The sequence below is a fragment of the Dasypus novemcinctus genome, chromosome 8 (genome assembly GCF_030445035.2).
Source record: "Dasypus novemcinctus isolate mDasNov1 chromosome 8, mDasNov1.1.hap2, whole genome shotgun sequence".
NCBI classification, from domain to species: Eukaryota; Metazoa; Chordata; class Mammalia; order Cingulata; family Dasypodidae; genus Dasypus; species Dasypus novemcinctus.
This window is the reverse complement of record NC_080680.1, coordinates 123,431,698-123,445,256: the sequence shown is the minus strand read 5'-3', so window position 1 is coordinate 123,445,256 and position 13,559 is coordinate 123,431,698. Positions and strand designations below refer to the sequence as shown.

Sequence of the window (13,559 nt, the reverse complement as noted above, 5' to 3'; positions counted from 1 at the left end):
GGGCAGGGGGCCTGCTTGGAGCAGCTGGAGGGGCGGCTGCTCGGGGAGGCTCCTTGACCAACGCACGGCCCCCTCTGCAGAGCTCCCGCGGGGCCCGGCACGTCGCTCACCACTGGAAGCACCCAACACACACACACCCTTCACTACGAGCCCAGGAGGTAGGTGCCCCTTCCCAAGAGGAAGAAACTGAGGCACTGGGCTGAGGGGTCCTCACGGCTCCTGCCAGGAGTGGCACCAGAGGCCTGTGGGCCAAATCCTTTACCTTACAGACGGGGAAACTGAGGCCCAGAGGGGCAGAGCGGTTGGTCCAAGGGCCCTTAGGGGCTTCATTGCATCAGAAAACTGGGAACAGGGAAGCAGATGTGGCTCAACGGATAGTCCGCCTACCACATGGGAGGTCCAGGGTTCAAACCCCGGGCCTCCTTGACCCGTGTGGAGCTGGTCCATGCGCAGTGCTCATGCGCGCAAGGAGTGCCCTGCCACACAGGGGTGTCCCCCGCGTAGGGGAGCCCCACGTGCAAGGGGAGCGCCCCAGAAGGAGAGCCGCCCAGCGCAAAAGAAAGTGCAGCCTGCCCAGGAATGGCGCCGCACACATGGAGAGCTGACACAACAACAAGATGACGCAACAAAAAGAAACACAGATTCCCGTGCCACTGATAAGGAGAGGAACGGTCACAGAAGAACGCACAGTGAATGGACATGGAGAGCAGACAACTGGTGGGGGGGAGAAGGAAGGGGAGAGAAATACAAATAAATAAATAAATTAGTTAATTAAAGAAAAAGAAAACTGGGAACCGGAAGATCTGGGTGAGGACAGCGTAGTAGGTCGTGGGCCGGCAGCCCTGTGCCCGCCGTGGCCCTCTGATCCGGCTCCGCCCGAGCCCCGCTCCGGGCCCGCAGGGCGCCACTGGGCACTGCCTCTCGCCACCATCCCCCTCCATGCCAGCGCGCGCGGGCAGCTGGGGCCTGGCCCTCTGTCGCCCAAGCGCTGCCCGCAGCCTCCGGTCCCTCCAGCTCCTCCTCGCGCCCTCCCAGCCCTCGGGCCTCCTGCCCACACACCCCACTTCCCCACCGCCCTCCTCCGTCCTCTCGTCTCATCTCCACGGGGGCTCCCGGGCCGCTGCCACCTGCTCCCTTCCTGCGCCGGGCCTGCCCCTAGACGGCCAGGCTCCCGCCACCAGAGGGCGCCATGGCCGGGAGGGACGGGCCACCAGGGCCGCTGCACACAGAGGCCTGAGAGGCGCCAAGGCCGGGGCGCGGCGGCTCGATGCCCTGTTAATCGAATCGTGCTGGGCAGTGGCCAGGGCTCACACAGGTTTCCGAACGGTACCAGGGAATACTACAGGGCAGTACAGAGACACGCTGCTGACACCTGCCGCGGCGTGGCTGAGCCTCAGGCACGTGACAAACACCGTGCACTAAATAATTCCTTCCCATACAATTCCCAATACGTGGTGGGCTCGGGGATGGGCGGGGGCTTGCCTGCAAATGAGCACGGGGGGCTTTGGGGGTGACAGACGTTTCCTAAAACTAGACCGTGGCAAGGGCTGCACACCTGTGCAAATTTTACGAATGACATCTAAACTGCACACTTCCTCCGGGTGAACTGGACGGTGTGCAAAGTATATCTCAATAAAGCTGCCAAAAGTAGGAAAAAGGAAAGAAAATGGAAAAAAAATCCAAGCTAAGGAAATTAAAATTCAATTTCTATTACAAAGGGGAGTGTGTGAAGGTTAACACAAAATAAAGCTCCCCTCCCAGTGATTCCAGTGGGCGGCTGGGGAGGACCCCGTGCAGGGGCTCTGGTGGCCCCCAATCCCAAGCCCTTACCCGCCCCTCCTGGGCCTCCAGGACACAAGGTCCACTGAGACCCCGGCACACGAAGACCGCATCGTTGTGTTCTGCTCCAAAGAACACGCATTCCTAGAGCCCGAACTGTGAACCAGTGGATCAGGGACAGCCGTCCAGCGAGCAGCTAGCACCAGCCACCTGTCACTCCCGCCTGTTGCCTGGCCCTCCCATCTCCAGCGCCTGCGGGGCAGGGACGGTGCCTCCCATCTCACACGTGCGAAAGCAGGACCCCTAGAGCTGCAGGGCGCCGCCCGGGGCACCGCCTCAAGATCAGCGGCCCCAGGACCCGGCTCCGTTCACTGGAATCTTTGTCCCAGACCTGAGAAGGCGGAAGCAAGCCCATCCTTCAGGCTCCGCTCTCTCCACGGACGCCTGCTTGTTCCTGCCGCAGCCTCTTATTCCCACAGTCAGAGAGGTGACGGGACGTGCCATGGCTTGGTATGACGGGGTGACCTGTGTGCCCCCAAAGGAGACCCCCAGGACCGCAGGACGTGGCCGTATTGGAAATAGGGCATCTTGGAGGGAGTTGCCCATGTCGAAACGGGGTCCTCCTGGGGCAGGGTGGCCCCTAGTCCAATCACTGGTGCCATCAGAAGGGAGAAAGGACAGAGGGGCAAGGGCTGTCCTGCCAGCGGGCAGCGCCCAGATGGCGCCCGCCACCGGCAGCTGGGAAGGGCCGGCGAGGAGCCCCCCAAGGGTGTTTCTGAGGGGGCGGCCCTGCCAACACCTGGACTGCGTTGCCCCCACTATGGCAGGCAACGCTCTGCTGTTTGAAGTCACCCCGTCTGCGGTACTTCGGCAAAGCTGGGCCTAGGGATGAGCTCAAGGGATCCAAGTGCCAGCAGCACGCCGCAGCGGGGCAGCCGCCCACAGGCCCGGAAGCTCGGGGCGGCTCGACCCTCGGCCCCCAGGCCCTCCTTGGTCCCGCAGACGCCCTGAGGGGCTCGGGTGTCGCCAGCCCCAGCCCCCACCCCAGCACTGCCTGCACTTGACATCCCTTCCAGCGCCCCAGTCCAGAAGGGCTTGACACTGCGCGTTAACCAGTTTCAGCACCAGAAGCCATCAGCCCCTGGAAAGTTTCCAGGTCCCCACTCCAGCCACACAGCGCCGACATTGGGGAGCGACGCTGAGGCCCCTGGGCACAGAGGGAGGCGGCCGGGCTGAGAGTGCCATCAGAGGAGCACCACGAGGCTGGACACTGCAGGGCGGCGACGGGCTGGGGGCCCAACTCTCCATCCCTGATGTCAGCAGGGAGGGTGTAGCGGAGGGTCGGGACCCCAGCCCCGGCTGGGCTCGTGTGCCCTTGGGACAGGCACTGTCTACTCTGAGCTTCGGTATCTTCTTCTGTACAACAGGAACCACAGCCCCTGCCCACAGGGCAGCTGGTGGTGAGAGTGGTTGGGAATCCATCAGTCGCTCAACCAGCACCGGGCGGATCCCTTTGGCCCTCCAGGTGAAGGCTTTCTGGTAGCTCAAATGCCCAGACTAGCTGCAGGCAGCTCCCAGCGGACCAGGGCGAGATGAAAAGAAGGAGTGGCAGCAAGTCTGGGAGTAGGGACCTCAGGACTCAGCCCTGCCTGCTCTGTGGCCACCGCCCCTGCCTTCTGAAGTGCCTGAAAGCCTGGCCGTCATCCCCTTCCCGGTCTGGGCCTGTTTCCCTGCCTGGACAACGAGGTGTCAGGGGCTGACAGATGCTATGGGAAAAAAGCCGGTCCCTCCACCTGGCCGTGGAGTGCGGGCTCAGCAGGACGCCCCGACCCCGCTCATCCCGCGTTTCAGGACACTCGTCACTCTGGGCAAAGGGCAGTCTTCCAGCTAGAGACCCCCGGGGATCTGGAGGCCCAGCTTCCTTCTTGCCCTCTCCCAGGGACTGGAAAGCAGTGGGAGAGGCTGCTCCGCCTGGCCTGGGGCCAGCTGCCGGGTCTGGACATCCTCGGGCAGCAGGCCAAGCACCGCCACTCTCGGCGCTCCCAAAACGTCCACGCGTGCGTGCGCTGTGCCGTTTACAAAGCCCTTTCAGGTCCACTCGGTTTGGGCATGACCCCGCTGGGAAAGGCATGGACAGGGTTCTGGCTCTAAGTTACAGGGGGGAGGCAACTGCAGCTCAGAGAGGGGAGGTGACTTCCCCAAGGTCACTCAGCCTCTCCTTCCCAGTGGAGAGACAGGGCAAGAGGCTGGGGACGGCAGGATGCACAGCTGGAGGGGAAACCACCCCACACTGCTCTAAGCCCCGTGCTGCCCGCACGCCCTGCTCTCTCCGTCCCTGCGTGGCCTCGTCCCGTGGCCTGGCGCTGGCAGGTGGGGGTGCCCCCTCCCCTCCTGCTGGGGCCGGCCGGACACCTGCGTCCTCACTGTCCCCGCCACACCTCCCCAGGTCTTCCCGTCAGGCTGCGAGCTCGCCTGGGCCGTCTGGTCTTTCTGGTGGGGGTGAGGGCTGTCCAGGTAAACAAGCGCACCCCTGGGAAGGGAGAGGGAAGTAGGAGAAATAAAGCAAACGGGAAAAGGCTAGAGACCACTGTGGGAGTTTGAACTACAGACCCAGCCAAAGGCTCATCCAGCCCAGGCCCTGTGGGTGGGAACTCCGCACAAACAGGGCCCTCTGAAGGTGCTGTTTTGAGGGGCCCACCCGAGTCAGGGTGCCTCTTAACCCCCTCACTGGAGGCCCGATAAAGTGCTAGACGCCAGAGAAGGTCACAGAGAGGAACCAGAGCTGGACGTCACCAGAAACCCAAGAGCAGACACAAAGAGAAGGAGAGAGATCGTCACGTGACAGAGGCAGAGGTGCAAGCCAAGGAACCCCAGAACTGTGGCAAGGCAGCGCCAGGTGCCACGGACGTGGGGGCTCAGTGCCTCAATCTGGGGCCTCTAGCCTTCCGCACGGGAGCCCGTGAAGTCCAGCTGTCAGGACCGTCACAGCAGCCCGGCAAGCTAAGACAAACGTTTCCACACTCATGTGAGTGGGAAAGTTGTCGAAGCTTGGCCAGTCCCCGCTGCTGGTAAGGATGTGTGGAAACGGGACGTCTCAAAGGCTCTTGTGGGAATACAAATTGGGATGGACTTTGGGGAGGTCATCTCATCTCTAGTGTTTCCAATACACTGTAATTCCCCTTCTAGAAATCCATCACCAAGTCTCACTCCTAGGTGCGCTGCTGTGTGCACACGAGTGTGTTGCAGTATTGGCTGTGACATCAAAAGGCTGGAGACAGCCTGTCCACCCAACGGGCTCTGGGCTGTATCTACCGACAGATGGCACGTGGCCGCTCGTAAGAACAGGGTCCATGGAGATCACCACGATCTCTCGTAAAGTGCAAAAAGCAGAGGGCACAGTGCGGAGACAGCCAGGTCTAAAAAAAGTTCTGGGCAGATGGGCACCAAACCGAGAGCAGGGGTTAGCTCAGAAGAGAGAGTGGGATGGAAAGCGACTGGGGAAGAAACACATTTACTTTTGGCATTGGCTCTATTTTTATTTTTACAAAAACCAAAGCCCCCAAGCCGCGAATTCATGCCTGCCTGCGCGCCATTAAAGAAAAAATACCCCAAGCCCAAGCTCCCAGTCCACGGTGCCGCCGGAGGTTTCCTTCTGGACCAGCTCCTCCTAAAAACCCTCCCAAGAGAAAACCTCTTGGAGGCACATTGTAATTTTTATGGTCACTAAAGCATCAGTAACGAGGACAACACACCTACAGGGGGACTGAGGGATGCATCCCCACAATTTAGCCAGGAAGGAACAACGGAAGGGAAAGCGCCCCCAGGCCTGTGCACGCCATCGAGGCCGCTCCATTTCAGCCACGGAGCGACGGCCCTGACCCCGCCACGAAGAGCCTCTGGGATCCTCGCGCGCGGCCCGCGGGAACCAGCCTGGTGTGGCTTCCGTGGAAAGCAGCTGGCCCGACCCTCGAAAGGTGAAACCTCGAGGTGCCGCGTGACCCGCTCATTCGGATCCACGTATGAAGCTGACATGAAAACGGGCCTGGAAAACTACTTTGTTTAGCAGTAATATTTTGACAATGCTCTTTAACCATTAAAGAAGTTTAAAAACAATGCAAGTTATTGGTGGTAGGGTGAGATGTTATATATGCTTGTTCGATGTTATATACGTTTGGTAAGTTCACAACTATTATACACTTACTGTTTATGTATGTTTATGTACGAGTCATATATTTCAATAAATTTCTTAAAAAGTGAAAAAAAAAAAAAAAAAAAAAACGGGCCCGGAGCAGGAGGTGCAGCGGCCTCGCTCGCTCAGGTTCATCGTGGCATTTTTCACAACAGCCCAGAGGTGGAGAGGATCCGGGCACCCACCCGCAGATGCCGGGACCAACAGCACGTGCCACAGCCGCACGACAGAACATTCCTCAGCTGTCGAAAGGGATGACACTCGGGGGCACGCTGCGCCGTGGGCGAGCCCGGAAAGCGCCGTGCTCAGGGCAAGAGGCCGGGCCCAGAGGGCCGAACACCGTGGGATCTGGAGAAATCCAGACCCAGCAGCCTGGGAGAGAGAAAGCGGGCTCGGGGTCCCCAGGGGCTGGGGGGGGCAGGTCTTGCTAAAGGAGCAGAGCCCCCGTTTTGGGCGACGCGCAGGCTTTGGTGCTGGGTGGTGGAGAGAGCGCAACGCCGAGGCTGTAATTAAGGCGGGTGAACCGCACCCGTAAGAGCAGTTAAAGGGGCGAATGCTGGGATGCACGTGTGCCCTGGAACGTGCTTTTTGAAACAGCGTGCTCAGACGCGGGACGCACGGCCCCGCGGGGCGAGGGGGCGGCCGGCAGGCGGGGGGCGCCGCGGGCAGGCGGGGGGCAGGCGGGGGGCGCCGCGGGCAGGCGGGGGGCAGGCGGGGGGCAGGCGGGGGGGCGCAGCGGGCAGGTGGGGGGCAGGCGGGGGGCAGGCGGGGGGCCCCGCGGGCAGGCGGGGGGCAGGCGGGGGGCAGGCGGGGGGCCCCGCGGGCAGGCGGGGGGCAGGCGGGGGGCAGGCGGGGGGCAGGCGGGGGGCAGGCGGGGGGCGCCGCGGGCAGGCGGGGGGCAGGCGGGGGGCCCCGCGGGGCGAGGGGGCGGCCGGCAGGCGGGGGGGGCGCCGCGGGGCAGGCGGGGGGCAGGCGGGGGGCAGGCGGGGGGCAGGCGGGGGGCAGGCGGGGGGCGCCGCGGGCAGGCGGGGAGCAGGCGGGGGGCGCCGCGGGCAGGCGGGGGGCAGGCGGGGGCGCCGCGGGACCCACCTCGGAGAAGCGCTGCACGTCCTGCGTGAGCGTGCCCACGCGCCGCCACCGGAAGTGCTTCAGCAGCTTGAGGATGGCGGGGTTCACCGCGTTGTCCGACGGCACCGTCCGGAAGAAGTAGGGGTACTTCTTCTTATCCGCCAGCACGGGCGTGGTCGCGGCAAAGGAGAGCTGGAAAACACAAGAGCGCGCTTTTTACTGGGGCTGGAGGCCGTGGCCCTGGCTTGGCACGCAGACACACGGAAGATTTATTTCTAAAGCCTTTTTATTGCGAAAGTAATGCATAATCATCGAAGAGAAGGTAAAAAAGGCTGGAAAAAAAGCAGGAAAACACCCACCCCAAACCCACCCTCCCGAAAGAATCAGCATCAGTGTGGTCATCTATTTCCCTCCAGCTCTTTCTGTGCACAGAGATTTTTTTTAAAGATTCTTGAAATTATTCTACATATACAAACATTTCTTTCACATTATCCCACAAGCATTTAACCATCCTATTAAAAACTCCTTGTAAATCATTCCAATGGCTGTATAATATTTCAGCATATGAATTTATGATAATTTATTGACTCATTCCCAATTAGGGGCCATATGAGTTATCTCTAATTTGTCACTATTGTCGTATTATTATACAAGCACCTTTGTACACGCCATTTTCCCCTCTTTATATCAGGCTATTTCCTTAGGAGAGAATCTGTGATATGAAATTTCCCAGATGAAGGATGTGAACTTTTAAAAATTTGATATTTATTTCCAACAATGGTTGTATCAATTTACATACCCTCTAGCCAGGTATAGTTGGAGGGCCAATTTCACCACATTTTTGTCAACTGAGGGGAATAAAACATTCTTTGTCTATGTAATTTTGTAATGACTTATCACTAACATATTGTATCACTGCATTCGTTGTTTATGCATAAGATTGAACTGTTCCCATAGGGTCGTTAACTAGTAGCATGTCCTATTTTAGGATTTTGTGTGCTTTTTGAGGGGTAGTCTAAAGCTTTTCTTACTGAGTTAATGTATAGCGTTCACACTCAGGCTATTAAAGTTGCTACAAATATTCCAGTTTGTTGGTTATTAAATTTTATATGTAATTTAATTTACACTTGGTAGTCAAATCTGTCCCTCTTTCCGTTTATTATTTCTTCCTTTTCCTTTAAGTGCCAGTAAATTGCTAAATTGGATTTTAGTCATCTGGCCTGTGAGGCCAGGTTTAAATGCCGCTCTTTCCTAACATCTCCTCTGATCCTTGGGCTCCTATGGCCTCAGGCTCATCCTCAGGAGCCTGTTATCAAACTTTTTGATCTTGGAGGGTGATGCTGGAAAACATGGTATCTTGCTGCCGTCCTAATTTGCATTAATCTTTTGATAAGTGAGACCGAGGATCTCTTTTTATGTTTGAGAGAATTTGTAGTTCCTTCATCGAAACAGTTTTGCAGCCTTCACTCATTTTCCAGTTTGACCCAAATCTTTTTCTTAGTTTGTAGAAGAGATTTTTTATAGTAAGGAAATTAGCTCTGTGACAGACTGCTAATCCCCCCCCCAGGTGGTACTTTGTACTTTTGATGTTGCTCACGGTAACTTTTGCCATGTAGAAGTGGGCTTGTCTTTCATGTGGTTGAATTTAACAGTTCGTTTCATTTATGTTTATGAGGTTTTCCACTCAGAGGTTATTAAAGAATTCCATCATGGTTTTTTCTAGACCTTCCTCCCTCCCTCCCTTCTTCCTTCCTTTCTTCTCTGGTCTCATCTGTGATCCAGTGGTGGCTTGGCTGAGTTTTGCGCCAACCTTTAGTCGTTGCAGAAGCAGCTCTAGATCTGATACACGCCAGAGTCCAGTCCAGCATCCGAACTTCGCAGACTGCCTTACTGCCTCCCCTGCCACCCAGGGTGCTCTCCCGCTTCTCCCTCAAGGCGCTGGAAGGGCAGCCTGTAGAGTCCCTGTCCGCTCTCCCAGGCTGCTTGCTGCCTGGGGCCCTGGGGTTCTTGTGTCCACTCAGCAGCTTTGACAGATCCTGCCTGTTACACTACGAGACAGAGGTGGTGAAGGATAGAAGGAGGATGAAAAAGAATCTGGTAGAAGGAGACCCTGTGGGAAGAATGCACAGGGAGGCAAACTCCATGCAGGCAGGGAAGCATCACTTGTATTCCAGCATCGCCCACCGACGGAAGGCCTGTCACTTGGAAGCAACGAGGTTCCCGTCTCTGACGGTGTGCAAAAGGGGGGCTAGGCCACAACCTAGCGAGAACACAGAGGATCTCCAACTGAGTCCATGGACTTGTACGAGGAGCTAAAATGGTACAAAAAAGTTGGTGTGTGCAAGTATGTGCTCATGAGTGTGAGAAACAGCAGCTCTCGCTAGCTCCCTAAAACCTGACGTTCCTGACTCTCTTTTCTCAAGATGGAAACAAAGTGCCATCCCCCTGCAGTCAGCTCACAGAAACCTCGGGAGCAATCATTTCAGGACCTGGGATGCTACACGTGCCATCATGTTCAAAAAGTGCTTCTCATATAATTAGGAAAATATTGGTTTTTTGATATGATTTCAGAATCACACTCTGGTTGATACTTTGCCATTATCGTCCCATTAGTTCCAGGTCCACAATTAATTATTACTTGAACAACCTCCTCTGTGTGCCCCGTAGGTAATTACGGTGGTTACTGTTCAGTAAATAAATGGTCCATTGTGTTTACAATGGGCTTGGAGGACAATGCATGCCCCGGGTCTGAATCATGTTGGGTGCAAAATGTTAACTGGCACTGACATTTTCTGCACCATTTGAGATAATGCACACTTTGATTAGATTGCTTTGCATCACTGTCCCTCTGGCTTTGGCCTCCTAAGGCTTTTTTCCATGGGCAAAGCCTGCAGGGACCCACAAGCCCTGCTGAATTTCAGACCTGGGGGGAATCTGAGGCACCATCTGGCTCTGGGGTTCTCCAACCTGGCCGTGCATTGGAATGACCTGGGGATGATTTTAAAACATACTGATGACTTGGTCCCACTCCAAACCAATGGAATCAGAACCTCTGGCACAAAACCGAGGCCTCCGTATTATTTTGAGACATCTCAGATTGCAATGTCCACATGGCTGCAGCTTAACTCCCCTGGTTTTGAATAAACAGACTGAGTCCCAGAAGTGGGGAGACAGCCAGGGTAGCAAATAAGAGGTGGAAGGAGGACTCGAACCCAGGTCCAAAGGACCCTAACGCCAGAGCTCTTTCTCCCCCCCCCCCCATAGCTACCCACCTGCCTCGCACCTGCCTCCCACGTGCTCACCTGAACTTCCTCCAGCACAGCACCAGCATCGGGCAACACCTGGGCTGCCAGCACTTAGGATCCTGACCTGAAGCCCACCTTCCTAGGCTCTCGCCTTATCTCACACGACCAAGGTGGTGACAGAATGGGCCACGATAAAGCTTTGGGCTCTTCAGAGAGTATTTTAAAATTTATGTTTTTGTTATTGTTTCTAGTTTTATTGCCTTGCTTTGAGATTTTGGCACGTACAATGCCTGCTTTTGGAATCGATTGGGATTTTCTTGGTGGTCTATTATATAACCCATTTTTACAAAAGTTCAAGGGTGGCTAAAAAAGAGAATGACGGCTCTACTTGTAAGCTATAGCACTCTTTATTAGACTTTTTATACATAATGGATATAACTAAATAATGGATTGTATTAGCATGGCATACTTTATAATCCTGTTTACCTGATCTGTTAAAACCTGAGAAGTTTGTTCAGTTTTTCTCTATTGTTGGGCAATTTCTCCACGTATTTCTAGCAATTGTTGCTTTACATGCCTTGATTTCATATTGTTTTGAAAATAAATGTTCATCACAATTTATCTTCAGTTTTAGTACCCTTAGCTATTGCAAAGAGCAGGCACTTACTAGATATTCACTGAGTTAATTGAGGATTGAAATAGTTATCAAGGCAAAATAAACCTCTTTGTCACTTTATTGCTTTTTGTTTTAAATTATACCTTGCTTGTGATTAATGCTGCGGCCTTTTAGTTTTGCTTGGATTTGCCTGTCATATCTTTGTCTTCTTATTTGTAGACAATTAAGATTATTTAGGGGAAGCAGACTTGGCCCAGTGGTTAGGGCGTCTCTCTACCACATGGGAGGTCCGCGGTTCAAACCCCGGGCCTCCTTGACCCGTGTGCAGCTGGCCCATGCGCAGTGCTGATGCGCGCAAGGAGTGCCCTGCCACGCAGGGGTGTCCCCCGTTTAGGGGAGCCCCACGCGCAAGGAGTGTGCCCTGTAAGGAGAGCCGCCCAGCGCAAAAGAAAGTACAGCCTGCCCAAGAATGGTGCCGCACACATGGAGAGCTGACACAACAAGATGACGCAACAAAAAGAAACACAGATTCCCATGCTGCTGACAACAACAGAAGTGGACAAAGAAGATGATGCTGCAAATAGACACAGAGAACAGACAACTGGGGTGGGGGGGGAAGGGGAGAGAAATAAATAAATCTTTAAAAAAGATTATTTAGAAGTGTATTTCATGAAAAGAACACATAGATTTAAAAATACCTATGCTTATTTCTATAATAAATACTTGCTCTTGCATTTATAATCTCGTTGGCAACTTTCCTACTTTTTATGCTTTCATTTTGTTTCCCTTGGTTTCCTTTTGTACCCAGACGATGTATCCACTCTTCTTTGTTCTAGATATATTAATCTTGCTTCAGTGTTTCTGCCTGCTGGAATATCTTATGAAGAAGGAAGATGGGTAAGGGTTTAAAAATGTGCTAAGGATGTCCCTCTGTTGCTTTGACAAATGCCAGAACTTGGCTGGGTAAAAATGTTTGGGATACCACATTTTCTCTTTGAATGTTACAGTTCTCAGGGTTGTTTTGCTATAAAGTGATGCAGAGGAAAAATCTGGGGCAAGTTTGATTGTTCTCCTTTGTAGGTACCTGGATTTCTCTGCCTGGATGCCTGGTGGAGTTTTTTTCTTTATTCTTGGTATTTAAATTTTTTGCCAGGAAGACTTCACTGTGGTTCTCTTGGTTTTATCGAGGAGACAGGAAGTCCTTCAACCCATACATTCAAGTCATAAAACATACAAATATATTCTTGTCTCTCCTCCAGAACACCTGATCATCTATATGCTATCTCTTTATTCTCTATTCCCCATAAATCCATGTCTGCCATATTTTCTTTCACAGTATGATTTCTTGGTCCTTGTTCTCTGCATTCTGGAAGGGTGTTTTATTTTAATCTAGCTATTTTGTTGTGGGGTATGTCCAGATAAATCTCACAAATTTCTAACAGAATGGCTGAATTGTCCAACAGCATGGCCCACGGGCACTCATTTCTTACACACTGGCCAATATTTGATATGTGACTTCCTAAGGTTTGCTAGCCTTTCCAAAAAAGGGTCATGTTATGATAATTTGGCTTTGCAGCCTTAGATTATAAAGTGGTTGAGGGGGAGCCACAGGGGTTTTTTGTTCTGTGAGTTGCCTGGTTTGCCTTCCAACAGCCTCAGTTTTAAACTCCACTAGCTAACATGTTGCTATTGTTATCACCTTTTTTTAGGTTCTTAGTAATTTTGACAATGATATCCCTTCTTGCCTTTCTTATCTCAGGCATCCATTTCACGGAGACCATGTTTCTTGCACATGAGTAAGGATGCCACACATCTCTCTGAAGCCTTCTTCTTTACCCTACAGTCAGTTGTCTTCTGAGGTGGGCTCTTCCTCTGCTTGCTCAGGGCATTGTGCTGCATGGATGGTGTTCATAGAACTGTTTCTAAGACTGGATGTTAGGTGATTCCAACATGCTGATCCTCAAAATAAGGTGCATCTTAGAGGCTTGGCTTATCCAAAGACACGACGTGTAGAATGCCCTTGGCTCTGTTTTGTTTTTGGTGTTTTTACATTATGATTATTTACCTTATCACACTGGAGAAGAAGGATTTGAGCATAGTGTTTTGTGTCTAGTGGGCTCTCTCCTTCGTTGCCTGATTCCCTGATGCTGTGGACGCACAGAGCACATTAAATTCCCACCATGCACAGCTGCCAGCTTTTTTCTTTCCTGCTCATCACACATCAGTTGACAGGGCTCTGCTTCTCAGAATGCAAAGCTCTTCTGGTGCCCTCCTTCCCTTTCCCTATTCGGTGGTTTCCTAGGAATTTATACCTCTGTCTGTATTTAGAAAGATGGATGAGAATGGAAGAGTAAAAAGCAATTTGGTTGCCTGAGAGATCAGCCACTATGAGGCAGAGGCAAAGCTGTCCAATTTTTTATTGGTATAAGCACTGGTCCCTAAGTCAGATTGAGGGGGAGAGAAGGAAAAGTCTGCCTGCTGTTTTCCAGTACAGTTATTATTTTATGAGGCAAGGTCTGGAGTGCCATGAGGCAAAGCCTAGTAGGATTTTCTTAATCCAGCTCCAACTACCTCATAGTTAGTGAAGCTTCCTAACATTTAGAATATCACCGAGCCTTACAGTGCCTTGGTTCTTGGGCTCTGTGTGTATGTTTTCTTTTCC

General features: G+C 53.5%; 1 protein-coding gene across 1 annotated transcript in view; it reads right to left on the bottom strand.

Annotated features, from left to right (window-relative positions):
* GABBR2 (gamma-aminobutyric acid type B receptor subunit 2) overlaps positions 1-13,559 on the bottom strand; it is a 367,202-nt gene that overhangs the window by 206,577 nt on the left and 147,066 nt on the right. Inside the window, exon 3 of the mRNA XM_058302623.1 lies at positions 7,058-7,228. Coding sequence (XP_058158606.1) covers positions 7,058-7,228 — 171 coding nt within the window. The remainder of the gene's footprint in view (positions 1-7,057; positions 7,229-13,559) is intronic.